The following is a 26,989-nucleotide window of genomic DNA, read 5'->3' as shown; positions in this document are numbered from 1 at the left end:
TTTATTAAGGAAGATTCAGTACCAAAAATGCTGCATTAGTCTACTCTCCTGGAATGGCAAAGTAGGCTACAATTTCCAAATATACCAAACATGCAGAGATTTGAGTTTTCCAAGATTACAATACAATGCCCACTGCACATGGATCAAGGCCCTGCACCTCTAAGCAACTGGAGTTAAAAGTTAAAAAATTCAGATTGTTCCTCTTGTACATCATCACATTTGTTGGGTAATAACATTATCTAGGATCCACAGCCAACAACAACCCAGGAATTAATACTTACTTTGTTTCAATGGCTCATCAGTGGGAACATCTAGAAACAGCTTATGAAAGTGTGCATTTGCCTTCAGCTGAAAAACAAAAAACCCCACAACAAAACCACAAACACTCTTTTAGACAGTCTATCAACCAAGTGACCTACTCCACTTCCTCCACACACCTTCCCATTCTGCCCACTTGTTTTACAAGAAATCCTCATCTTTTTTCTATGTGGCTATTAACTCTAGATTGTGCTTTACCCAGATTCTAATACACTGATGAAAAAGGAACCTGTATCCTTGTACAACCATGAACTATATTGTTGCTAAGCAAAAGCCCTGTCATGGTGGTTACGTGTCTATTTTAGTCTATGTAAGCAAACAAGTAGAATCTCTGCCTTACCTGATTTGAGGCATGTTTTTTACTTTCAATCTTGGAGTCACTCTTGATTGTCAGGACTGGACTATCTGTGCTGCTCTTGGTCCTGAAGATTTAAAGCATTTGATGTAAGCCCAGCCCCAGCTCATTGATCCTGTTTAAGTTACCAACAGGAGGTGCTTTTCCATGGAACATTTTAATCCTTTAGATAACTTATCTAACTCATCAAGAATTATGCAGAGATAAAGAGGAGTGTATCTTTACTTAAACTGTGTCAGTCTGCTGACTATGACAATCTGATGAAGGTGTCCTTTTAATTTAGAAGGGGTATTCTAAATAACTGACTAGTTGGTAAGGAAACAGAAAAAGTTCAAAATATTTTTACTTAATGAATTATTACATTGCTTAGCTTCACCTTTGTTTCTGGGCAGCATGTGAAATACTAATACTAAGCAAGCACATTCCTTACTAATGGAAGATAAAATGATATAAAAATTAGTGGCTGAGGTGGAAGCAGTGTACAGAAACCTATGAACTTGTAACACAAGCTGTGAGCTCACTTGAAAACTGCAACAAAGAATAGGTGCACAAGTCAGAGGATGGCTATGAACTGTGCAGTGTAGTGGAATGAAATCATTAAGAGAACCAGCAACACTACAGGAAATGAAACGGAATTCTGAGTGTCAGTTGAACAGGTAGCTGTACTTGTACAGCTCTCACCATTTATACTGGAAAATCAAACAAAACCTCAAACAACTCTAAAAAAACCCAAGCACAGATCAAATTCTCTGTGTATGGCTGGGAAAATCAGTTTTGCCTGTTTTATACAGGAGGAATTAATGGCATGGATTGTTCAGAAAAACAAACAGAGAAGTTGGATAACTGTTTAATAAATCAGAAGGAGGAGAACACGCTCTGAGAGCTATACGGCACAGAATAAATGCATATTAACATATTATAAAAACCAGGTACCTCTTTTTCAGAGGCCCTCAGATGCAAATTGAACAGCAGAAGAAAAAAACATATCACAGGACTCATACAGAATTACCTGAAAAATATGTTGTGCTAAAGATACAGTAGGGAAATAAAGGTGCTCCAAAAGTTTCCATTACTGCAGGGTGTGAGTGAGAGGAAGAGAAACCCTGAGTGTTATGGAGGTACAGCTGGAAAGAGATTGTATAGCAATCTGACTTAGACAGCAGAGAAACTGGCTGCATATCTTAGGAGGTCTGTCATAGAAGAAAACTCTAAAATATGTGAGTACATGTATTTGTGCGCTTATGTAAAGTACATGCCAAACTGAAATAAATAGTAAGCCTGACAAAGATCTTATGTTTAGCCTTCACCAAAAGTAGTCAATTACAGCGCACATGAGAGGTAAGACTGCAACATTTGGGAAAAAAGAAATGATAACTTATTCCTTTATGTACCGTTTCCTCAAAGGTGCTTCATGAAATTAAGTGATTTTTTTTTAAAATATATTTGCCTTGAGACCAAAACAACAGTGTCAGGCTGACCACTGACTGTTGAGTTGACAAAGTGAAAGGGATGCAAAGGTTAAAGCCATCCACGTGAGATTTTAATTTCTTTTAGAAACACTTAAAATGCATTCCAGTTCTCCAACAAAAGAAGAATGAGTGTCTTTGTGGGGACATTACAAAAATCTGATGCAATATATGGCACAGAGTCCAAAATAAAACTTATGTCATAGTTTTCCCATGGACAATCAGTATTCCAGCATGAAAGTGTTCTGGAAACAAGCCAGGACTAAAACTGCAGCTCAGTTTGACTGCCTGTCAAATTGATTATGAAAGGAATGTGACAAGCAGTGGCACCAAACAGTTCAACATATTATTTCCTACAACAGGAGAACTAAGCCAGCACAGAGTCTAAATTCTATTGTGAATCCTTGCAGTGGTTAACAGGCCAACCAAGGAAGGTGCCCGGCTTCCAATTCACCTGCATGGTGTGCAAGCTTACCTTCCACTGGGATATCTGATAAATATTGCTACTCAGGGTAGCTTTGGAAGTAGGTTGCAGCCACTCTAAACATCTTACTAGAAGAAAACTGACAGTGTTTCTGACATTACCTAGCAAGATCAACTTTTTTCCGGTCATCAAAATACTCCATTTCACTGGTAGGGGTCTGCAGTGACACAGTGGGTGATTTTCCAGCCTTTCTTTTTTCATCAGTTCCATTTTCTCCATCTGAACTGCAGGGATAAAAAAAAAAAAAAATAAACCAACAAACAAATAGATAACCAAAGAAATAGAAATGTGTATTACAGGATTCACAGTAATGTTGAATGCCACTGTAGCATGTTGACAATACAGCATATATTAAAGAACAAAATTGTAACATAATTTTTGTTGAGATCCTGAAAAAGTATTTGTCTACTGACTTGACAGTACCATATATCTGAACTCCAGTATTGGAATTTCAGCAATGAAGAGCGGAAAATCGAAATACTGCCATGGATATTTCAGCAGTCATAAAATCTGTAGCTCTAGCTTCTGTTCTGAAGAGAATGTCTAGTTTAGGAAAAAATGCACTGTAAGTTCAGTACTCAGACTCAGATGACTAACAGAAATTAACTTGACTGGCAAGCCAGAGAAAAACATCTTGCATGATAGCACTTGGTGCTTAGCAGATTATTTGTGGCTCAATATTGCAAGAGGAAGATGGGTCTTATTTTGCCTCACTTCCCTCTTCTGTGAGCGTCCACATGCAGAATTTTCACAATAAAGGTTTCTTCCCAAGTACAAAACGCATTTTTATTTTATTTTACACAAGTAGTACTGCTACCACAGTGGACTGTCTTTTCACAGCACGTACCACTGCTTCAGAAATGTGTGTTATGGACCCAGACTGTGAAGGCTAAGCAATGCGCCATTAGAGCTTCGTCCTGGCTTCCCTTTCCATAATATTCCAACAAAATGACAACTCAGAAAACTTAGAGAAAAAGAGCTGTTATTAATAATAAGGTGTGAAGAATAATGGTACTTTAAAATGACATGACAAATACATACACACACTTGCCTGCATGAACCTGAAGCCTGACAAAAACCATAAGGTGTTCTTAGGATTAAAAAGGAAAGACAAACCCTGTTGCCCACTAATTTAATGCCTCGCCTAAATGACCCTATTTACACAAGCTTTCCATCGTAATGTTTAATTTCTGCAATTTTACAGCAATACCACAGCCATCATGTGACACTGTCTTTACTATCAACAGACTTTCTGCTTACTAAGACAAAACTTTTGCTAACAGAGGTTCTCAAACTAATTTAATATTCGTTAAGGAAGGGCACAAAAAGATATTTTGCTTTTATTACACTCTGATGAGTAAGATCAGAAGATACACCTCACAACACCTTAAGTGAGATCTAATGAAGTGTTATCCTACCTCACAGCTAAATTGGAGCTTATGTCACAGGAAAAATGCCAGGATTCTCAAGGCATCCTATATTTACATAGAGCAGCTGTTTCCATATCTAAGCCTTCCTCAGCACCCTTAGCATTCCCCACCACAGGGGCATTGAACTCTTACCCCCTAAGTCACACTTGACCAGTGCTGTAATCCTTTAAATTATACACAAAGACAATAAGTAAAAAACCCCTATTATTTCCCCATAACTTCACTCTTGGATCAAGCTCTGCCTTGACCACACATCATCAGCTTTTGTTTTCAGTTGACATAAACGACGATTAAATAGGCAATTCATGCGATTCAAGTGGAACCTGATCTGATTGAAAACCCAAATAAGCAGCTTTACGCCATTTGAGATTTTAAGCAGACAAACAGACCACTAACTCAAGGTGCTCCCTGCAAACATAGGAGAGTTTGTATTCCAAAAGTCTGCAAATCCTGAAAACGTATTATTCACAGTCTTACTATATTTCCACTGCCCAAATCCTTGGGCTCCAAGAGTGGCCAGAGAATACCAGAAATGACTAGGATGAGGAACAGGGTGAGGCAAAATTGACAGGTACAAAAAAAGCAGCTTAGCATGGAAACTCCCAAGTGAATGGGATTACATAACACAGCATTGTTCTTAAGATTAGCTGCTTGAGCCTGAAGCCTAACTGGTGCCCATCACTGCCTTGGTGAGCCTGCTATTCTTACATAGCAATACTACCAACCGATCAAGGAGGCCTGTCTCATGCCTTGATAGTACAAATATCTTTTAAAAATCCTCTAACACAGGTTCTACCGCTCACTTACACCTGTTAACATGGTTCGATGCTTTGCAGCTTTTTTTGCTTAAAACTCATACTCCCTTTCTCTCATCCATTCTTTCTGTCTTCCCTACTAATTTGTACTACTCCTGAATCTCTAGTGTCTGAACCCTTTCCATCTGGCTGCTTTCAGATGGCAGAGAGCTCAGGCACCCCAGTATGCTAATCCTGCTGACAGCTGTGTGTGGGAATGCTGAGCTAGCTTGTGCCAGCCTGCTCACCTCCCCAGGATGCCTTCTGCAGCTGAGAATGGCAGCACTGCCCTAGGAGACTCACCCATGTAACACATGACACTGGCAGTAGCAATAGGGTGTATTTCTACTAGCTGATACAGTTTCACCATGTCTATCCTTCACCCTATGTCCTTACGCCTCCTTCACTTAATGAAAAACTACAGATGGATTTGTCCTAATATTTCTGATAATTATAGCTCCACACAGCAACTAAGTTACTAGTAGATGTTTTTGAAGTATCAGAAGAATCTTACTTTCCCTTCCCTTCATAAAATCACAGCTAAATTAAAGCACTCCTGACATTCTCGTGAGTGAGTCAGTACTCACAAATGCTTTGTTAAAAGAGCATAAAAGGCAGGAACAACAACAAAAAATTAAATTAAGAGAACTTAAAAAACAAGTGATTTTCATTACAGCTGTTGGGAGTAGATGCACATAAGAGAACTTTGCAAATGTCAAGGGCAAAGCAAAATAACTTCGTGACATAGCGACCATTGAAACAAAAAACCAAAAACTCTCATATAATTGGTACTACCAACAAGCCTATTAAAATAATAGCTAAAAGAAAAGAAGTTGTCTCTAGTTTCCAAATAAAGAACAGTTGTCCTAGGGAGTATTTTCAAAGCCAAGTCCTGCACTTACAGTGGGATTACGCATTGCATCTAAGCTAGTCAAAATAAACATAAGCTGTGTTCAAGGGAGAGTGCCATGAAATACATAAACCAAGGCAGTGGACTAAGTTCCATTCTAATGTAGCTCAGAAACACATTATTCATCGATAAATTTTAAAAGTTGGAGGAACTTCACCTCTTCTGATCTGAATGGTTTCTGGGAAAGCAAAACTTTTTGGCAGATGTATGTCAAATTCCTTGTATTGCATAAAATTCTCTGAACTTTCTTGCTTGGCATTAACCTTCAATAGGACCTAAAAAATTTGTATTTCCTGTGAGAGTTATAGGGTACCACACAAATGGGAATTTTTCAAGAGAAAAAAAGGTTAAATACATTAATCTAAAATAGCAATTTTCCTCTGTTCCCTTCAAATACATTTTGAGTAAAAAGTACTAAACAAAAGCGGTGTGAGAGAGAAGTGCTACTAGACCACAGTTTGGAAAGCAAACCTCAAGGAACAGCTGCTGTCTTTGACAAACCCAGTACTGAATCAGACACAAACACATCTCAGGCACACACAAGAGAGACCAAAATTTCAGAACTATATGATAGTTGCTGTCTTCAATTTCCTGCAACCACATGAATCTTTCTACAAAGCTTCTTCAGGACACCCACACTACTTGGTCTGCCTGATAACTGCTCTAGAAGTTCAGAAGACACAATGAGTTGTGACAAACCAGTCCCCTAGTCCACAAATTGCAGATGAGTAACGTAGGAGGAAAAAAACCTGTTGAATAATCAGAGATGTTAGGTACATCTTCAACTGTTTGCAAAACTGAAGTCAAAGCATATTTCCCAAGGGTTTAATGTGACTCAGCATTGGTGCAACGTTCCTTCGCTGGATGGAGCATACATATTTGACTATCAAGTCACCTTAGAAGCCCTGTTGGTCCAGTTTCACTTGTGTCATACAAAAAGGACTAATTTTGCAATGGCAGTTAGGCTGCTATATTACTGCAAAGGATCAAACAAAGTAATTGGTAAATAATTTCTCCCACAATGTCCACAACCTTGCTTGGTACAACCCATGAGAAAATATCCATCACAAATACGACATTCCATATCTTTTGGTTCTGTTGGATTTATTGGCTAGCTGTTGGCAAACTAACAGGATTTGACAAAGTAATCAAAGTAGTGTGAACAGTCCTAATGCTGAGAGATAGTGTCATTTAACTATTTTTACTCCCTTACATGAGTCTATGCAGGTAAAGGACCGGGTCACTTTCACAGAAACTTAAAAGTCAAAGGGAGAGACTCCAAACATTTAAGGATCTCAAATAAAGATGACAGACTTTGTCAGGTTTCTAAAAGCAGAGAAGATGGAGCAGGATAAAGCGATTTATTTAGGCACTATCCAAAAGACATACCAGCAACATGCTTCAAGTGGAGATCACTACAATAGGGTAAGATGGAATGTACCGATGCTTGGAAGGACATTGCTCAGCATGCTGCAGGTCACAGGTCTCCTCTTAAGCACTTAACTTTCCTTATCACATAGTAGAGAAGCAATCATCTCAAACTATCCTTTGCTAGGACTAAAAGTTTTCTTTCAGAAGACATGTCCCGTCATTCTACAAGATATCTTTTCTATGCCACACCAGTCTGAACAAATCTTTTTTGCATGTGTAATCAGATTCTGGAGTGCTTTATCTGATGAGCTTGCATTCATACTATACACAGTTCAACTACTTCACACCTGGAGTGAAGAAAATACCTTTCCACTGTAAACTCTTTTATTGTCCTCTTCACAGAAGATTAGAACCGTCTTCATACTGGAAAAAACTAGCAATAGTGCTAAAATTGAGTGAAAACATCCCCCTTCAGCCGCCCCGGGACTAGCTCTTGAGAGGCTTTGGAGGGATATCTCAGAGGGACAGGACAAAAGGTTCCAAGAGGCTCTTACCCCAGAATTATTCCAAGGTGTTTATTCTCGAAGGGTTCAGGGGCCAAGAGAGAGAACAAGGAAGTACAGGGGTCTTATCTAGTCTCCCACTTAGGGAAGATGGCTGGCACTCAGCCAATTAGGTCAAGAAAGGAAGGAAAGATCAAACCATATGGTTACAGGCATTAGTAGTCTTGGGGGGAAAACCATTCCCCAGAGAAATACAACATCTCCCCCTCTTTTGTTTAACAAAGTTACAAGAAAAACATTAGGTTCATTTTGACACAGGATGTGGGTTTTCCCACCACTTACAAATGGTATGGATGTCAGGTTGCTTAAGATTTGCCAACTCTTATGTGGTTGACTTCTGAGGTAGAATGTATGAGGCCATTGATAGCCTTGAAAATCAAACAACGTAGGATCCTGAACGCTATTGTTACAAGGAAAAGAATAACAAGAAATAGCAAAATTGTTTTAACTATAGAAGTCCACCACCCTGTGAATCCCCAGCCCTTAAACAGTTCAGCACTAACAAGATGACAACTTGGATGGGGTTCATCACAGGGTTGAGTGTGAGGTAGGTTTTCTCTGAAAGGGAAAAACAAACATTTTTAAAACACGTAAAAGGTCTCTGTTTCTGCTGGAAGGAATCCACACCTAGGAAGATTCTTTTTCCTCCATCCAGGGGCGTCTTCTCTTTGAAGCAACGGCCACTTGCCTCTCATCCCCTTCTGCTTGAACTGGATTTTTGGGGACAAAAGGTTTCACCCACTTCTGGGGAATCCACCGAGGGCCTGAGGGAGTAGCCACACATGCATAGCCACGACCCCAGGTCACGAGCTCATAGGGACCTTTGGTTTCCCAAGTTTCAGAGTCCCTAATTAAAACCGGTGGACGCTGAGACAATTTGAAGAGATTGCCACTATTAAAATGCCATACCACTGGTGGACTCATGTTTTCAAATGAACAGTTCAGAAAACTGATGGTAAACAAGGCTTTGCAGAGCTTCTGCTGTGGAGACATCCACACAGTTGAACTGCTCTGTCTAGCCAAGACCTGCTTGAGCGTCTGGTGTGCACGCTCAACCACAGCTTGACCTGTGGGGGAGTGAGGGATGCCAGTTTTATGTTCCACTCCCCACTGCTGGACAAATTCCAGGAACTCCTTGGACACATATGCTGGGCCGTTACCAGTTTTGATTTCTTTTGGGATTCCCAACACTGAAAAAGCTTGCACTAGGTGCTGCTTGGCAGGCACAGAGTTTTCTCCTGTGTGGGCAGAGGCATAGACTGCACCTGAATATGTATCGATGCTTACATGAACATATTTGAGGCGGCCAAAACTAGGAATGTGTGTGATGTCTGTCTGCCACACCTCACAACTGCCAAGGCCCCCAAGGTTAACTCCCACGCCCATGGATGGTATGGCCTGAAGCTGGCAGTTGGGACAGGTGGCCACAATGGCTTGAGCCTGACTCTCTGTTGGCTGGAACTGATAGACCAGACCTGGCACATTTTCATGATATTGTTGGTGACTCAGCTTTGCCTGTTGGAAGACGTCAGGGAGATGTGCCCTTTCAACTGGGGCAGCAAGGGTGTCTGCCTGACGATTCCCCTCTGCAATTTCACCTGGAAAATCAGTGCGTGACTTCACATGCATCACACAGAATGCATGCTCTCCATGAGAAACTAAATAAATTAGCCTTGAAAGCAATCTGAAGAGATGCTCATTCTCTATTTCTTTGAGCACAGCCTGCTCCACTCTGGACACTACCCCCACCACGTAAGCAGAGTCAGTCACCAAGTTCATTGGCTCCGAGAACTTCTCAAAAGCTCTTACCATGGAGGCCAGTTTGGCCACTTGGGGTGATCCCTCCACAAATTCAACATCAGCCTCCCAAAGCTGCGTTTGTGGATTTCTCCAAGTCATCACCGACTTGTGAGAAGACCCAGATGCATCCCTGTACACTGTGAGAGCCTTGAGTGGTCTCCGACTCCTCTTCTCACAAGGAATGAGGTGGAATTCCTCATTGAACAACTTGTGGGACAGGGCATGGACTGATATCTGTCTGCTGTAGCTGTCCAGAGATAATTGGAGACTGGCATTGCCCTGGAGCAAATGCTCAAACATCTCTTTGGACAATCTCTCAGGAGAGTCCTTTCCCTCCTCAGAGAGTTTGACTGGAAGGTGAACACATAAAGTCACAACCAGTCAATTCACACAGGCCAATTCCTGGCCTTCTGAATAAGCTGAGCTATCAATTCTTGTGGCTCTGTGATGGTCTTGGATCTTTGGTGAGAGAGGAAGACCCACTCAATGATCAAGAGTGAATCTCTCTGCTCTTTGATCCACTGGAAAATCAAACCATGCAAATGTGGCAGCTTTCCTAGAACAATGAAATGGAAAGGCACGTTTGGCTCACACCGATGAGCCTGTCTCTCTGACAAGGCCTTCTGTATCTTTTCGATTGCCGTCTTTGCCTCTGGGGTCAGTTCCCTGGGAGAAACCAGCTTCCTCTCCCCCTTCAATAAATTGAAAAGGGGAGCTATATCCTCATTTGTGAGGCCTAGCCAGGGTCTTACCCAATTCAAAGACCCACACAGGGAGTGAAGATCTGCTAGGGTTTTGGGACTGCAGTCAATTTCCAATTTCTGCAGAACAACAGTCCTTGCAGTGATTTCCAAACCCAGGTATTTCCAAGGTGGCATCCTTAGAACTTTGTCTTCCTGCAATTGAAATCCAGCAGAGGTTAAAACCTTAACCACTAGGTCAAGCGTGTGTTGGAGTATAGTCATTGGGGGCACACACGAGCACATCATCCATATAATGAAGGATGATGGCGTCCTTACTCTCGGCACGTACTGGAGACAGCAATGAGACCACATACTGTTGGCATATGAAAGGGCTCAATGTAAGACCTTGAGGCAAAGCTTTCCAGTGATAGCACTTCATTGGTGTTTCTCGGTTAATAGAAGGAACTGAGAATGCAAACCTTGGGGCATCTTCTGGGTGTAAAGGAATTTGGAAAAAACAATCCTTGATATCTATAACAACCAATTGCCAATCTCGAGGGAGCATTGTTGGAGTAGGCATCCCTGGCTGGAGTAGTCCCACGTCCTCTATAATTCTGTTTATTTCCTGGAGATCATGAAGCAACCTCCACTTGTCCTTCCCCGGTTTCTTTATGACAAAGACTGGGGAATTCCAAGGGCTTGTTGTCTCTACTATGTGTCCTTGAGCCAATTGCTCTTCCACGAGCTCCTCAAGCACCTTGAGTTTCTTTTTACTCAATGGCCACTGTGCTACCCATCTTGGGGTATCATCCAACCACGTTAACTTTTGGGCAGGGCGTTCCACAGTGGCTATTTTCAAAAATCCTGGGGTGTCTTAGGAATGACCAACTGGACTCCCCACTGGGACAAAGTGTCTCTCCCCCACAGGGGGGCCTCATATTTTGCAACAAATGGATGGACACTTGCCAATTTTCCATCATGTCCCTCAATTTGCACGATGCTTTTTGAAATTTTTGCCAATGCGATTCCTCCTAAGCCCTGAAGTTTGCTGGCTACAGGCTGCAATTCCCAATGTGATGGCACATGGTCTCAGGTATAACCGTAACTTGAGCTCCCATGTCCAAGACTTCCTCCACATGGAGGAGGTCTGACCCACAAGCTAGGTTGCGTGCCATTGAGGGTTTATCTTCTCCCACCAACTTCGCCCAGTAGACTTCTGGTGATTTTCCATCTGCTATGATCTCTGTAGGAACAGGAATGGCTTGGGCAAGAATTTGCCCCTCTACCAGGTAAAATGGTGGGTGCATGCAACATGCCAACAGTATCAGGCCTGTTATCTTTCCCTTAATGGTCATGGGAGCTACCTCAAGCTCTAAGGGTGTGTGTGCTGTGTCCCCAATAACAAAATACTCACTGTCCAGTCCCATGTCGTGAACTGCCAGGTCCTGTGAGGTATTTGACATGTCCACTGTAACAACAGTCCAATCAGTAGACCTGAAATGAAAACCTTTGGTAGTCACGAGCCTAAATCGGTCTCGAGGCTGCCAAACCTTGTTAATTGAATATTTGACATTTTTATTTTTCTGCACCCCCACACCATGTGTCCCGTCCTCCCCCTTTTTTGTTAAGAGAGAGGCATTTGCCAGTGTGGGTCCCGCTATATTTATATCTTTGCGCGTAGTTGTATTAATGGTGGGTACACACTGTAAACTCAGTTTTTTCGTTTTTAGGACTTCTTCTGTTTCTGGTTTTGTGGGCAGGCTCTGGCAAAGTGTCCTGGCTTTTTGCAACGGAGGCAGATGATGTGCTGCTGCTGGTCTGGTGACATTGGTTGCCTCCTCGGTCTTGGTGCCACAGCTGCCGCATGCTGTGGGAGTGCCAGTCCTGAATTCCTTTCAGGAGCACTGAACAATTCTGCTTTCCTGGTACAGGCTTCTATCATCTGTGTGAGGCTAGGCAATGGGTCAAGGGGAAGGCTGAGAATGATTCTATGACAGGTCTCATTAGCATTCCTCTGAGTCATCTCCTTGAGCAATTCTGCCTGCACCACCGGGTCTTGCACTTGTCTTTCCACTTGTGTTCTCAGATGGTCCACAAACTGCAAGAAATTCTCTGAGGGAAACTGTTTAATGTTAACATAACTGCCTTTAATTTCAAATGTTGGTAGCTGATAAAACAATTTTTCTGCAACATCACAGATCTTAACTTGAAGTGATTTGGATAACACTCGAGTTTGCTTTTCTGGACAGTGCCAATCACCTTCACCACACAGATGCTCATGTGTAATATCATTACCATCACTGTCTTTTGCCTCACCAGGAGTTTGGTGAATCTCATGTAATAGTGTTGTCAAGGCTTTTTTCCACCTGTTTTCCCACAAATCATATTCTAAGGGGGTTAACAGACACCTAAATAGGTCTTTGATGTCATTGAGTACCATCTCATTTGAATTAAAAGTTGCCCTTATCATGCCTTTAAAAATTTCAATGGATCTTTCAAATTCTCTCTGTATTTTGCAAATCTCCTTTATATCTTGATATGATAACGGCTGATAAGCTCTCGTCCCTCATCTATGACCAAGACACGTAACAGGTGCAGCAGCAGGTAGGCTTCCTAAATTATCTACTGCTCTTCCAGTGCCCAGGGAGGCAGGAGGTATTCCCTCTCCCATCCCCAGGGGTCTGGAAAGAGGCAGCTCCCACCTCTCCTGTGGTCTCAGGAGAGGCTGCTCAAGTCCCCTTGCTGTGAGGGAATCATCCCCCCCGCTGGGGCTGTGGGTTGGGAGCCGCCCACCCTCGTCCCCGCTGGGGCTGGAGGCTGCAAGGGGCCTGCCCCCATCCCCGCGGTAGCTCGGAGGTGGCGGGAGGCATTGGGAGGAAGGATGGGTCGGGACAGTCAAAGGCACAAATGGGTTGGGCAAGGGATATGGAGCGGGGGCGGGGGTTAGGGGAGAGAAGGGGTTGTGGGGAGAAGAAGCGAGCACATGGTGTCCACCATTGCCCCCCACCACGTGGTGCTGAGGGAGACACAGGAGTCCCGGGCTGCTGTTGTCAGTCCTGGAGTCCTGTTTCTGTTGGGCAGACTTGGTAATCCCCTCCATTTCAGGAACACAGGCATTAGAAAAAAAGCAAGGATTATTTGGAGAGTTTATCTGTGACTGTCTGCTTTGTTCTTGTTCTTCAGCTTGTAACAGCTGCTTGCGAACTTGCAAGAATAATGGGATAAATAGAGCAGCTTTTCGATCACCATTTTCAACTTTTAAAGTTAGTAATTGTCCAATTTTATCCCAAAATGAAATGGAATTCAAATCGTGCAAGGCAGAATCAGGTATCTCAGCTGACAGCCAGCAGACAAATTGTGTTAGTAACTTTTTAGGGATTTTGACATTAATTAAAATATTTTTAAGCTGTTTTAATACACTCTTTTTGGTGAACAGATAGTCGTACGCCCATTTTTCTGATGTTTTAAGAGCTATCTGCCCAATATCTACTTCCTGACGCGAAAAAAACCACACACAGCATGATCTTTTTCGACCCCCGCTCTCAGGCTAGAGAGCAGGGACTGGCAGGGAAACCCCAGAGCTGAGAGAGTGTTGAGGAATGGCTACATGACCAAGGCCACGTAGACATGAGAAAGCTTTGCTAAAATCACTTGCACAGGAGCCGGTGAGGTCAGCATGACCTTGAACGCAGCTGTGTTACCATAACAAAGCGTTGGGGTTGAGAAGTTTGAGGGAGAAGCTTAGTGATAACAAGTATATAGTTTTCTTTTACTGTAACCAATCAAATGTTAACAAGTGTGCATAATAATACATAGCCTCAATATAATGTGTGCCTTTTGATCAATAAAGCGAAGCTTGCTTACAAATTATGTTGATTATGTGCGATCTTCCCACGTACAAGAAATAGCAATAAGACAGCGTCACTGTTCTGCTTCTCGCTGGCTCTGGGGGCACTGGGGGGGTCCTGCCGGCGTAGCCTGGCTTCTGGGACCTGACCCGTGCCTTTTCACCCCCGAAACACAGGCTGTGCTGGCCGGGACGGCCCCCGCGTGGCGGGCTTCCGGCAGCAAAAAAGAAAACGAAAAAACCCCAAAACCCCGCGTTTTACACAACCGGCATCTGCTGGGTCCTAGCTCACCCCTGCAGCACGTGGTTTCCAAGACCACTGGCAAGACTCCCCACCCAGCTAGGGGCTATTCCGGGGTAGCCGCAATATGAACAGGATCTCACCTATCTCCCATGGACCGTGGGTGGTCACGCCGCAGCGTCAGAAGTCCCTGTCCCAAGCCGACTTGCCTGGCGTAAAGCAAGCTACCGACCCTTCCCCCACCCCGCAGCCATGCAAAAAACAGCTGATAGGTGTGAGGGTAGTTGTTCTACTCAGAAAGTTTTTTGAGATCCCTAAACAGGGACTCCAGCTATTGCGTGGGCTTTTAATATTTCATAAAAACCAATGTGACCGCCAACTGAAAATATCCCCCTTCAGCCCCCCCGGGACTAGCTCTTGAGAGGCTTTGGAGGGATATCTCAGAGGGACAGGACAAAAGGTTCCAAAAGAGGCTCTTACCCCAGGATTATTCCAAGGCGTTTATTCTCGAAGGGTTCAGGGGCCAAGAGAGAGAACAAGGAGGTACAGGGGTCTTATCTAGTCTCTCACTCAGGGAGGATGGCTGGCACTCAGCCAATTAGGTCAAGAAAGGAAGGAAAGGTCAAACCATATGGTTACAGGCATTAGTAGTCTTGGGGGGGGGGCGAGGGGGGGAACCATTCCCCAGAGAAATACATCAATTGAGGATTAAGATGTTTTCTGTACAGTCTGGTCACCCAAAAGCAAAATGCCTCCTGCAGCTCTGTAACCATGCTCTAGTGTTACGTGGCACACAACACTGTTTATGTGAGAAAACACATCTCCCAGAAAAAAATTCTCAGAATAATGTTGTGATTTAATCTACTTCAAAGACCACATATCATTCTTTCCATGCAAATAGACAGCCAAACACTGACTATCACTAAGACTCCAAAACTACCAAAACAAACAGAAAACGAGCTACAGCTATTTTATCACAAAGGGGCAGAAAGCTGCTTAACAACTGCTATAACAGATGTTAGATTGACTTAGTGTATCTATTTGGTATTTGTATAATTCCATACATTTAGTACACAGCTTGTACTTAAGGCTGAAATCTGAAGGAAAGAAAGCAGCTAATTCTGAAGTGCAGGATTTTGTATGACTTTTGTATAGTTAATCTACAGCCAGCAGATTTTATACCAAATAGAGAGAGTAGAAAGCATCAATGATGATGCATAGATGTGAAAGCCTGCATGGCAGAGAAGGTCAGTTTGTCAATATGAATAGGTATGAACCAGACTGAGATTTAACTTCCTCACGTTGTTCAAGGAACAGGCTAATTCTCTTCTCATGAGATCAAACACAGCATAATGGAGGCAGAGTTACACAGCTGCACATTAACTGTGTAAAACATGCATATGGATGGGCAACTTGAACATACATCACATGCTTCTTTAGGCATTTCTGGGATGAAACACCTGTAGGCACAGCTGGAATCTTGATGTCAGATGGCACCAAAAGAGAAAAAACCCAATTGTTTAGGATTTCCTCAAAATCTGAAACTCATTTTATATATCAAGCTAATTAATTGCAGAAATGCTTACTGTGTTCTATTTCACATCTATCTCTTGGAATGCAATTACTGACCTGTGAATAATTTTACATATTTGTGTTGCAATGTCTTTATTAAAAACACTAATGAAATTTTGGAGTTAATACTGAACAGAAACTCTACCAACACTGTTAAGGACAGAAAAAGTCAGGTTTTTCTCCTCAACTGAATAGACATTTCACATAATAACTAGATAAAGTTTCACAGTGCCTTACCACTTGAACATCAGCAAGATCACTGTGACACCGCAGATGTCATTACCAAGTATGTAAATGCTCTGCTCTAAATACCATCTATTATTAACTGTCTGTATTCCCTGTCTAATCAAAACCAGACTGCTATCAAGTTCCATAGAAAAAAAACCAGAAGAATTCCCTGTGCTCTGAAACAAGAGACACTATGACAAGATATTTTACTGAGTTAACACTAGAACAGGAACACAAGCCATTTAGCTCTCTTGTCTTCTCAAGAGTTTCCGTTTCATATATCCACTTCAAAAAGCAAAAGCCCTCTCATATGTATCTTCACTCAAAGCCACAAGATTCCCTTCATGCAGTTTCCATAGGAGTTTCAGTAGGATGACCAACGACTATTTATCTGAACACAGACACAGTCAAATCTATCACACACCAGAAATCTTTGACAGACATATTTCTGGGAGAGAAAAAAAAAGAAAATTAGGCTAAATACATTCATTCATCTCTACTTTAGATGTGAGCATGTGTTTTTCTCATTCCTCAACCGGCTTGCATCCTTATGAAAATGTTTGTTTCAAATCTCCTAGTTCTAGCCTAACTAATCTTCTAACCCAAAGCAAGACAAAAATAGAATCACAATTCATACTGAAAAGGAAGCGTACAGTCTTAATTCACATTTTTATCTTTAGTTTCCAGATGTGACAGGAGAAAGGGAAGAGAAAAAATTCCTGATTTATGACTTCTTCAGGGTGCAAAAAAGAGAGAAAAGGCACTTAAGTGCCAGGTTTACCAACTGTTCAATACCAAATTCAATTAAAAAGATAAATACTTCATCTATATACAGTTTGTATGTTCAATACCACCATAGAGACATCTATCAATCAGAGCTGTTCCTTAATTCAGGCAGAAACAACACATATCTATCTGAAAAAATAAAAGCATCTTTACAAATGAGGCCTGATCACCACAAAACAAGCATAAAGGTTTGGCCTCATTACCTGAAGCTGCATCTCTGGTTTCAGGAATAAGAACTCCAGAGAAACATAACTCAACATACTGCAAGACTTGGATGCCAGTTTTTCAGCATTAATTGTGCTTTTGAAAAAAACTAAGTAGTTACATCAGACTCAAATACTTAAAAATAAACTAAAACAAAAAAACCCGAAACCACAAAAAACCCCCCTAAAACCCAAAACGAAAAGAATCAGATGCCCGTAATTACACTAACAATGGTTATTAAGAATGCAGTTAGAGATGAAAGCAGAGGTCTGAGAACAATCTTACCAACACTTTTATTCCATTCTCTGCTGTTAAAAAATGAAGATGTCATGAAACTCTTGACCATCAGCTTCTGTTCTATGGTACATATAGAAATAATGACTCACTATGCTGCAGAAAAATTGTTTTAATCAATGTACATGAGAAAAAAAAATTTTGAATCTTCTGACAGGTTATATACAAAGAGAAAGATGGTTGGATTTTCTCGTAAAGCAGTGTCTTTGAAAACTGGCATTGATAAAAAATAATGCAAAATCACTGATTTCCCTGTTTAAAGTGCGCTAGATTCTGCTCCTACATATCTTATTTACATTTTTGTGAGGTTCCCCAGCAAAAAAAGTGCATGACAAAGCCAAATGAAAAACAATGAGATGAAAATGAACTTCTCATTGCATCTAACTACTGTGCTTTATCATGCTTTCCTTGTTTAAAACACAACACTAATCAAGGAGATAAAATTTGATGTTTCAAGTACAGTTTTGACATTTCACCACACATTTCACCAAGGGCAGAAGTGAACCATTCACCAAGGATCTGACAATGCTGAATTTCTCATTATTATCTTTTCAACCTATGACTACCCTTACAGACTTGCTCATGTGTTCATGGAAAAGACCAGAACAATGTGGATAATTGAATACAAAAGCTACTATTTCACACTAGGAAATACTAGCTCCCAACAATGGGTCTAACCAACACCAGTCACAAGAGTGCCTTTGACTGTGATGCTGAATATAAGGAACTATTTTCCTTCCAGAGTCTTGGAAAAAGGTAGTTTTATTAGAATCAGATGTGACACATGGTAGCCAGACACCTGCTAAAGACAACTGGATTTTCTACTTTCACAATTTTTTCTTCTATTTTTCTGTCACCACGACACTGAGTCTGAATGCTCTGAAAGCCTGCTTCTTCAATCTGAGCCTTTCCATTAGCCACAAGCTGTCCTCCATGGCAAAACACACTCTCTTGTATGCTGGCCATAGCACATTTACATGTATTTTAAAATTTCTAAAAACCAAATAGGAATATATATAATCCTGTTATTTACTGGACTTTTGTAATATAAACTTCCTCCTTGTTGAGAAAAAGGCAGAACAGATCTAAACAGCTCTTCTTGAACTAGTATAGCATAGATGGCGGCTACAAAAGTACATCAAGAGTCTTTTCCCTAGGTGGTCTGTCTCTCACAGACGAACTGAAACTATAGCCAGAGGGATAAACTGAGGACATGCCAGGGCATGGCTGGTTTTATGGGGAATGTACAGAACAGCTGTTTCATAGTCAGATAACTACATTTCACTCTTCTATCCACAGAGGGCGAAGGCTTCAGTCTGCCTCTACATTCCCTGTTCTGCTGAAATTGTCTGCTGCCTATCTACAGCCTACATATTATTTCCTGCCACTCTTTCTGGAACCTATTAATCTCCCTAATGCTAGTGTGCTATTTTTTCAAGGAGAGAGGAAAAGACAGTCAGTGCCAGGTAGATGTTCAGTTAAAGTAACACAGGTCTAGAAAGATTCATTGGAAAGGATATATGTGAACTTGGCAACAGCTGTGTACAGAGCATAAAGATCACTAGTCTCAGCAGTGGCCTCATTAGATAGGCACATAATTTCTAACATGACTGCAACATTTATGGAGATGGAAGTAAGAAGGCAATACTGTGGTGGGATGTTTATGCATCACCTGTCAAATACCAGCAACAAATCCTGCTGCCCAAAGCTGTAGTTATTATGTTGCCTAACAAGCATTTCCCATAGATTGAGTATAGCCAGAAAATACATTAGCCACATGAGGCACCTGGGCGGAAAGACAAAAACTCTTCATATCCATACCATGCATTTACACATGGAAAAAATATTTTTTAAAACCTGCTTTTATAACTTAAGCATGCACATAAAGTGAGCAAAGTAGAAATGGCAGGGAGAAAAAAGGGATAAACCAGAAGTCATCAAGTAACATCATCATGAACAAATGAAGGTCCAAATCTAGACTGGAAACTCCTGTCACAACATAAATTTTAATGTTTCATTTGCAAGCCTCTCCTTAGGAGATCATGTGTTACAACTTTTGCTACAAAAGTAACAAAGAACTGCAAGGGAAGAATTAGAAAATATGATATGTAGTATGTGTTAGATCTTCATCCCCTGAAAGTACATACTTACACCTTTTCCCCTTGGCAAAAAAACAAAACCCAACCCCCGCCCCCCAAAAAAACAAACCCAAAACCAAAACCAACACCCCTCCCCCCAAAAAAACCCCAACAAACAACCCAACAAAAAACCCCCAAACAAACAAACAAAAACCCAATGCCAAAACAAATAAAACAAACAAACAAACAAACAAAAACCCTCACAGTAGTTTGGCTGCTGGAAAGGAGTTAACCTAGATCAAAGTTGAAATAAAACTTTAAGTCAATTATAAATAACTTCCCCCCTTTTATCTGCATTTTGTGTTTTTCTCAAGTAAGAGACTTAAAAAAAACTAGTAAATTTTGATTAAGCACAAGTCAGTCAATTAATTTTATTTTAATTTATGAACTGATAAACAGTTCTTAAGAAACATCTGTTATGGTAGAATAATATGCCAGACAAACAAACCATAAAAATCACATTCTCCCTGCCCAGAAGTATCCAATCTGCTCATAAACTTTTTCCACTGCTTGCAGTAGCATATTTTCCCCAGTACCTGCAATGCATTTTTGCTAAAAAAAAAAAAAAAAAATTAAAAAAAAAAAAATTAAAACCTTCCACATATTTCAGACTGTTAAGTCCCAGCATCTTCATTTCATTAAGTTACACTAGATAATTGGACATTATCTGATTCTGTAAACTATGAGAGGACAGAATATGTCACTTAATGTTAGCAGAATCTTGCCATACTGTAACCCATCACATCACACTTAAGAGACAGATTGAATCATACCAGGCTTGCCAGTGGTACGAGAAAGTGCTACACGGACTTCGTCAGAAGCAAGCATGGGTAAAAGAAGAGGGATGCTGACAAGACATAAGAAGTTGCTATTACTCCTCTTCCATTTCTCCTTAATGTGCCACGCTCTTATTTTCAATGTTCAAACATCTGTTCCACCAGTTGTCCTGACAACTTGTACAGAAGGTCCAGTGCCACCACAAACAAAACACACCTCACTTCCCAGGCAAAAAAATAAATGTTCTCTAAATACAGAGCAAGGGTTAACTCCTTTTTGGTCCAAGGCCACATCAGGATGTAATGGTTAGGGAGCTCCACTTGGAAGGTTTTTTCTGTCCACAATTTTTTATTGTCTTGGAAGAAACTCCACATAATGACAAACTTTTGGCACATCACTATTTTGGGTCTGCATAATAACAGTGCCCATCTTCCACACAGTGTTATCTCTGGGGCTACAACTTACAGAGATCTACTGGAAACTTTGCAAATATATAAATATCACTAAACATGGCAGAGTAGCCCATTTTCTGAATCAGTACAAAAATACTTAACTCTTCTGAACCACTATTGGATAAATACAAACTTCCAAGTTTCTAATCTAGAGACACTTAAAAAAAGTAATCCAAAAACCTCTGAAAAAAACAACACCAAAACAACACAAAATACTTTTACAGCTTCAATCCTTCAGATGCAACTATCCCCCAGGGAGCCTTTATGGTAGCAGCAGCATGTTAAGCTATAGAGTTCATCTCTAAACTGAACAACATTTTAAGCATACCTCTAGGAACTACAGGTCACCGTATACCCATAAATCTCTTTACACACATGCACCTCCCTCACCCTGAGATTTGGAAAACACTAAAGATTCCAGAAACCCCTTTAACCCTGCTAGCATATTTTTTTTTCAAATAGAGGTCATCATGAGCTCTGTTGGTTGCATATGGTTCCCTGGAAGTACATGAGGGGAAAGAAATGCCACCAAATCCACATACACCTATGACAACATCTTCTAAAACCAAAGCTTCAACAATTCAGCTTGTAGCAATCTTATTGCTAGCTGAATTAAAGCCACACTTCTGCTCTTGAGCTGAACAATCTCCCCTGAAACTTCACATTAGCCAACCCAAAGATACCTGGCTTGTGAGGTCAACTCCCCATGAAATGAACACAAGAGTTTCACAGACAAGTTTCTCAGTAAAATGGGGCTGAAAAATAAATTCCAAGTTTGTTTCCAAAGAGCAAATACTTTAACAATTTTCTAGTTTAAGACCAAGCTTTTCAAGTTTTTTTTTTCCTCTCCCAGTCTTTTCACCCTTCTGCTGTCAGGCCACAACTGCTGAACATTGTACCTTAAAGTGTAACAGACTGCCTAGCTCTTCCCCGCATGACACCTACTGAACAGCAAAAACTGATAGTTAAAAAAACCTAGACAGTCATGAGTGAGTAAGACTTCTTTGTTTATCGCACTGGCTAAGACTGACCATGCTTTTAAAATGGTTAACTGATAAAGGACTGAAAGACTAAACACCTGGGGGAAAAACAGATGGTCAGTTACCTGTGCATGTGTAATGCCTCTGAGATCAAGCTCTCCAAATACTATCTTGGACTCCTAGTTCTGTTTTCAGGAGAAAAATCAGATACAGATCTAGCATACCTGAACAACTTCATTAGGTTCACCGGCATAATTCTGGGCAGGGATCAGGATCCAAGGCTTGAAGTCAGAAGACTCTAGAGAAGGTCTGGGAATTATGATGTTTCATATGTAGTGTGAAGTCACTGATGTGATTACACCATACAGGATAAAGGACACTTAGAAGACACTTTGATTCCCAGTGCTCTCTAACAAGCAAGTTATTTCTGGTAACAGATTTCACTGTGATACATACTTTAGGAACACATCTGCTTAGAGATCACGCATACAACAGCTGGGGGGAAAAATCCAAAAACCAACATAGACTTTCTCAGAATTTCTTTCAAGAGAAAGAGCTAGCTGCTAGCTTGTTCGCCTTTCTCCTGGAAGCTGTTTAAGATTAAATATTTGTGAAGAAAAGTTCTTTGAGAAGAGGAATCATCCCAGATTAGAAAAAAGTTAACTCTTTTTAATTTCTTTTGAGGAGAAAGTCCCACGTTTTAGTTTCTTGTTTTACAGATGCTTAACTTCCCAAACACTGTCCTTGGGACTGCCAAGACTCATGTGAATTGGGAGCCTGGTATGGAAACAGACAACTACTTGATTCCAGGAACGTTTTTACGTCTTTACGTGATGGTCATTGCCATGGCGCACAAACACCTAAACGACTTGAGATGTCTGCAGGAAGCCAGAGACCAATGCAGGAGATGAACCTTTAACTCTTGATGTTCCCAGTCATCATCACAGGCTGGGAAGGTCAGCAGCCTCAGGGGAATCCTCCCACCCTTCTGAGCACTCTGACTTCCCTACCTTCCATCAGCCCAAGCAGACAGCCTTTACCAGCCAGCAGAGCCTCCTCTTCTTCAAGAAGAATATTTTCGACCTCTTTACCCGCTCAATTTTTACAGTACTTCTCAGGTTAAAAAGCAGAAGTGTGAGTATGGATATTGCCACGCTGGGCAAGGAGCCTAGCGGGGAACCACGCCAGGATGGGCAAGGGACCACCATCCCTCCTGAGAAGGGACATCCTCCGCTTTCTGGGACATCAGAATGAACTCCCGTTTTAACGTCCCTTGCCCGCATCAGACTTTGTGAACTTTCACCGAAGTTCTGGGTTTTCCTGGCAACCAGAGGAAAGGATCACGGCTTCCCACAGTAGCCCGTGCACATTAACATAAGCGATAAAGCACAACTACTGTACTTGAGTGCCACGGCTCAGGAAGATTTTCAGGCTGTTGGGTGAAATTACTGGAAGCAGTATTTATACGTCTTGCTCCTAAAACTATAACTTCGGAGTTCAACGCTGAACTCTAGCGCGGGTCCTGGCTGAGCGGGGGGGTGTCCGCGCTCAATTCATGCCCGGAGGCAGAGCCCCCCCGGTGGCTCTTTCCCGGGAATTTACAGGCCGACGCCCCCAACAGCGCGGCCCCACGGCTCGGGGGGCCCCCCCGCCGCCCCCGCCCGCAGCTCCCCGCGGCCCCGGCGCTACCCCCCGGGCGGCCCGGGCACAGCCCCGCCGAGGGCCCCTCTCCCTGCGCGGGCATTACTCACAGCCGCGGAGCGCCCCTGTTCTCCCGCCGGCCGCCGGCCCGCGCTGCCCTCGGCTCCTCCGCATCGCACCGCCGCTCGGTCATGAGCACCATCGGAACGGGCAACACGCCTCACCCGCCGCCGCAAGGCACTCCGCTGCCGGCGGGCCGGGCCGCCCGCTCCGCCCCTGCCGCCCCGCCCCGGGGCGGACCCACCGCCGCTCGGGGCCGGTGGGAGCCGGAGCTGCCACGAACCGGTTGGTGGTGCCCGGCCGCGCCCGGCGCCGCCCGGGCCGCGGAGGTTGTGATCGGTGCGGCCACTCGCTCCCCGTGAGGCCGATCCCTTACGAGCTTTAAATTATTCAGTCGGGACGCTCTTGCGTGAGACGCCGGCTCCAACGAAAGCCATCCTTAATGTTTTATACGGGAGTAGAGGAGAAACGCGGTTTGACACAGACGCAGTCCCGGGGGAGGAGGTGGCGGTGGCTGCGCCCTGTTTTCTGTCACCGCACTTCGCCGGAGACTTGTGGAACCAGGCAGTAGTCCAAATACTGATACTGGCCTCTGGACTGCTCTACTAATATGAACTTCTGAAGTGATTAGCTGGTATTTCCATCTGCGGCTTTACATCTTGAGCAGACGAGTAGGTGTTTATGCTTCCTTTCTCAACTGCAGCGCCCCACGCTGCTTTGTCTGCACAGAAAAATCACAAAACCACTGAATGAATAATGTTGGAAGGGACCAGTGGGTCAGGCAGGACAATCCTAAAGTATATGGCACAGGATTGTGTCCAGATGCTTCTTCAGGATTGAATCCAGCAAGGGAGACTGCACAACCTCTTTGGACAACCTGTTCCAGTGTGAGGTCACATGCACAGTAGAAAATTCATGTTCAGGTGGAACTTCCTGTGCTGCAGTTTCTGCCCATTGCCTCTTCTATTGCTGGGCACCACTGCAAAGAGCCTGGCTCTGTGTCCTTGGTACTCTCCCTTAAGATACCTACTGACATTTATGAGGCTGAAGATACCTAGCTCCCTCAGCCTTTCCTCAGAAGAGAGATGCTCTAGACTCTGGATCAACTTAGTAACTCCCTGCTGGACATCTCCAGGAGCTCCTTGTACTGGGCAACTGTGTACTGGACACAGCGCTCCAGGTGACGTCTCACCGGGGCTAAATAGAGAAGGAGGATCACATTCTCCAACCTTCTGGCAGTGCTCTTCTGAATGCAGCTGTCTTGGTTTAGATAAACAGGTATCTGCCAGGGAGGGTTGAAGTCTCCCTTGAAATGCAAGCCCCTCCCCCCCTTTTCCAAATTCTTATGCATTTGCTATTAAAAGACTGTCAGGCAAAGATTTTGGGAATAGGTGTAGCAGTTCTTTACTAGGGATATAAAAATACAGATGTTGTAGTACAGAAGAATAAGCAAGCAAACAAACAAACAAGAAATCTTAGAAAACTCAGACAGAGTCAGAAATACAACCTGACACCCTGTTGGTCAGGGTGTTGGAAGCAGTGCAAAGTAAGCCCTCCTGGAGTGGCAGATGTGGTTCTGTTGGAGTAGAGATGGTCCCGTTGAAGAAAAAGGGTCCAGTAATGGTGAGATGGGTCTGGTCTTCCTCCAGGGATCCGGTGGAAAACTGGATACCTAGTGGGACTGTGGCTCCTTTTAATCTAGGTTAAGATGGTTTGGCTCCTCCTCCCTGTGTGGAGCATCTTACAATAGTACGATGTAATCTGTCATGTCATTGATGAGCTCTTAATGGTCCATTAGCAGAAGACATCCCCTTGGGAGTAGTGAAACAATGAAGAGAGATAAGTAGCACTCCACCATCTGATAAGCGACACTGACCCATTTGGGCAAAGATAAGCAATTTTGCTCTACCCAGATGGAATAGAATAACGTGTTCTTTACAAAACCCACAACATTATCCACCCCTTATTTTATTACCATCTGCATCATACTTAACACAATGAACCTTTACACTCAATTCTCACTTAGGATTAGGTTTTCTTGTGGTACACAACTGGTTTTCTCATTTTTTTGCATTACTCACCAAGTGTAACTAGGTCTTTGAGCAAAAACAATCTCACGAATGGGTTCACCTTTGCCTGAGGTGAGGTTAATTCAAACAGTTTTTCTTAAAATACCTTTCATGTGTGCCACAGGGACTTTATTTCTATCCACTGTGTGCAAGGGTTCAGACTGGGCAGGACCAGCTCGATTGACGGATCTTTGAGTGTTGACCATTCATGTGGCCTTTGCTAAGTTTATTTTCCAATTTTTGAAGGTTCCCCCACCAAGTGCTTTTAGGGCAGTCTTTAGTAATCTATTGCACCGTTCAACTTTCCTGGCAGCCGGTGCATGATAAGGAATGTGATATATCTATTCAATGCCATGTTATCTAGCCCAGGTGTTGATAAGGCTGTTCTTGAAATGGGTCCCATTGTCTGACTCGATTCTCTCAGGGGTGCTATGTCTCCACAGGACTTGTTTTTTCAAGCCCAGGATGGTGTTCCGGGCAGTAGTGTGAGGCACAGAGTAGGTCCCTAACCATCCAGTGGTGGCTTCCACTATGGTTAGCACATAGCGCTTGCCCTGCTGGGTTTGGGGAAGGGTGATGTAGTCAATCTGCCAGGCTTCCCCATATTTATATTTGGACCACTGCCCACCATACCATAAGGGCTTCACCCGCTTGGCTTGCTTGATTGCAGCACACGTCTCACAGTCATCGATGACTTGAGAAACACTATCCATGGTTAAATCCACTCCTCAGTTTTGTGCCCACCTACAGGTGGCATCTCTGCTCTGATGACCTGAGGCATCATGGGCCTATCGAGCTAGGAACAACTCTTTTATGTGTTGCCAATTTAAATCTATCTTTGACACCTCTATCTTTGCAGTCTGATCTACTTGCTCGTTGTTTTGGTGCTCTTCATTAGCTTGACTCTTGGGGACATGGGCATCTACATGGTGGACTTTTACAGGCAGCTTCTCTACTTGAGTGGCAATGTCTTTCTATTCATCAGCAGCCCAGACTGGTTTTTTCCTATGCTGCCAGTTCGCCTTTTTATACTTTTCCAGCCAGCCCCGCAGAGCATTGGCTACCATCCACGAATTAGTGTAGAGGTAGAGCTTTGGCTACTTTTTTCTTTCAGTAATGTCCAAGGCCAATTGAACAGCTTTGAGTTCAGCAAGTTGACTCGATCCACTTTCTCTTTCCGTGGCTTGTGCGACCTGTCGTGTGGGGCTCTATACGGCTGCTTTCTACTTGCGGTTCTTCTTTCTGATGCGACAGGAACTGTCAGTGAAAAGAGTGTAGCGTGTTTCTTCTGCTGGCAGTTGGTTGTACGGAGGAGCTTCTTCAGCCCTTGTCACTTGTTCTTGCTCCTCTTCATCTGTGAGACTAAAGCTTTCACCTTCTGGCCAGTTGGTAATTACTTCTAAAATCTCAGGACGATTTGGGTTTCCAGTGTGGGCATACTGTGTGATAAAGGCAATGCATTTGCTCCATGTGGCCCCGGTGACATGGTGGGTGGAGGGAACTTTTTCTTTAAACATCTACCTCAG

At 42.8% G+C, this 26,989-nt stretch overlaps 1 protein-coding gene across 4 annotated transcripts in view; it reads right to left on the bottom strand.

Moving 5' to 3' along the window:
* GRAMD2B (GRAM domain containing 2B) overlaps positions 1-23,603 on the bottom strand; it is a 38,211-nt gene extending 14,608 nt beyond the window's left edge. For 3 of the 4 annotated variants that reach the window (XM_066181397.1, XM_066181398.1, XM_066181400.1), the window contains exons 1-4: positions 23,445-23,603; positions 2,725-2,847; positions 659-740; positions 282-348 (exon numbers count right to left, since the gene is read on the bottom strand). In XM_066181397.1, the coding sequence (XP_066037494.1) occupies positions 282-348; positions 659-740; positions 2,725-2,847; positions 23,445-23,536 (364 nt within the window). In that variant the 5' untranslated portion in view covers positions 23,537-23,603. The remainder of the gene's footprint in view (positions 1-281; positions 349-658; positions 741-2,724; positions 2,848-23,444) is intronic. The other variant, XM_066181399.1, reaches the window with a different exon arrangement.
* Between the last annotated feature and the right edge of the window lie 3,386 nt (positions 23,604-26,989).

The sequence above is a fragment of the Chamaea fasciata genome, unplaced genomic scaffold (assembly GCF_029207755.1).
Source record: "Chamaea fasciata isolate MVZ Bird 193981 ecotype frontalis unplaced genomic scaffold, bChaFas1.0.hap1 SCAF_4, whole genome shotgun sequence".
Lineage (NCBI taxonomy): Eukaryota > Metazoa > Chordata > Aves > Passeriformes > Sylviidae > Chamaea > Chamaea fasciata.
Note: the sequence above shows the minus strand (reverse complement) of the source record. Positions and strands in the feature narration are given on the sequence as shown.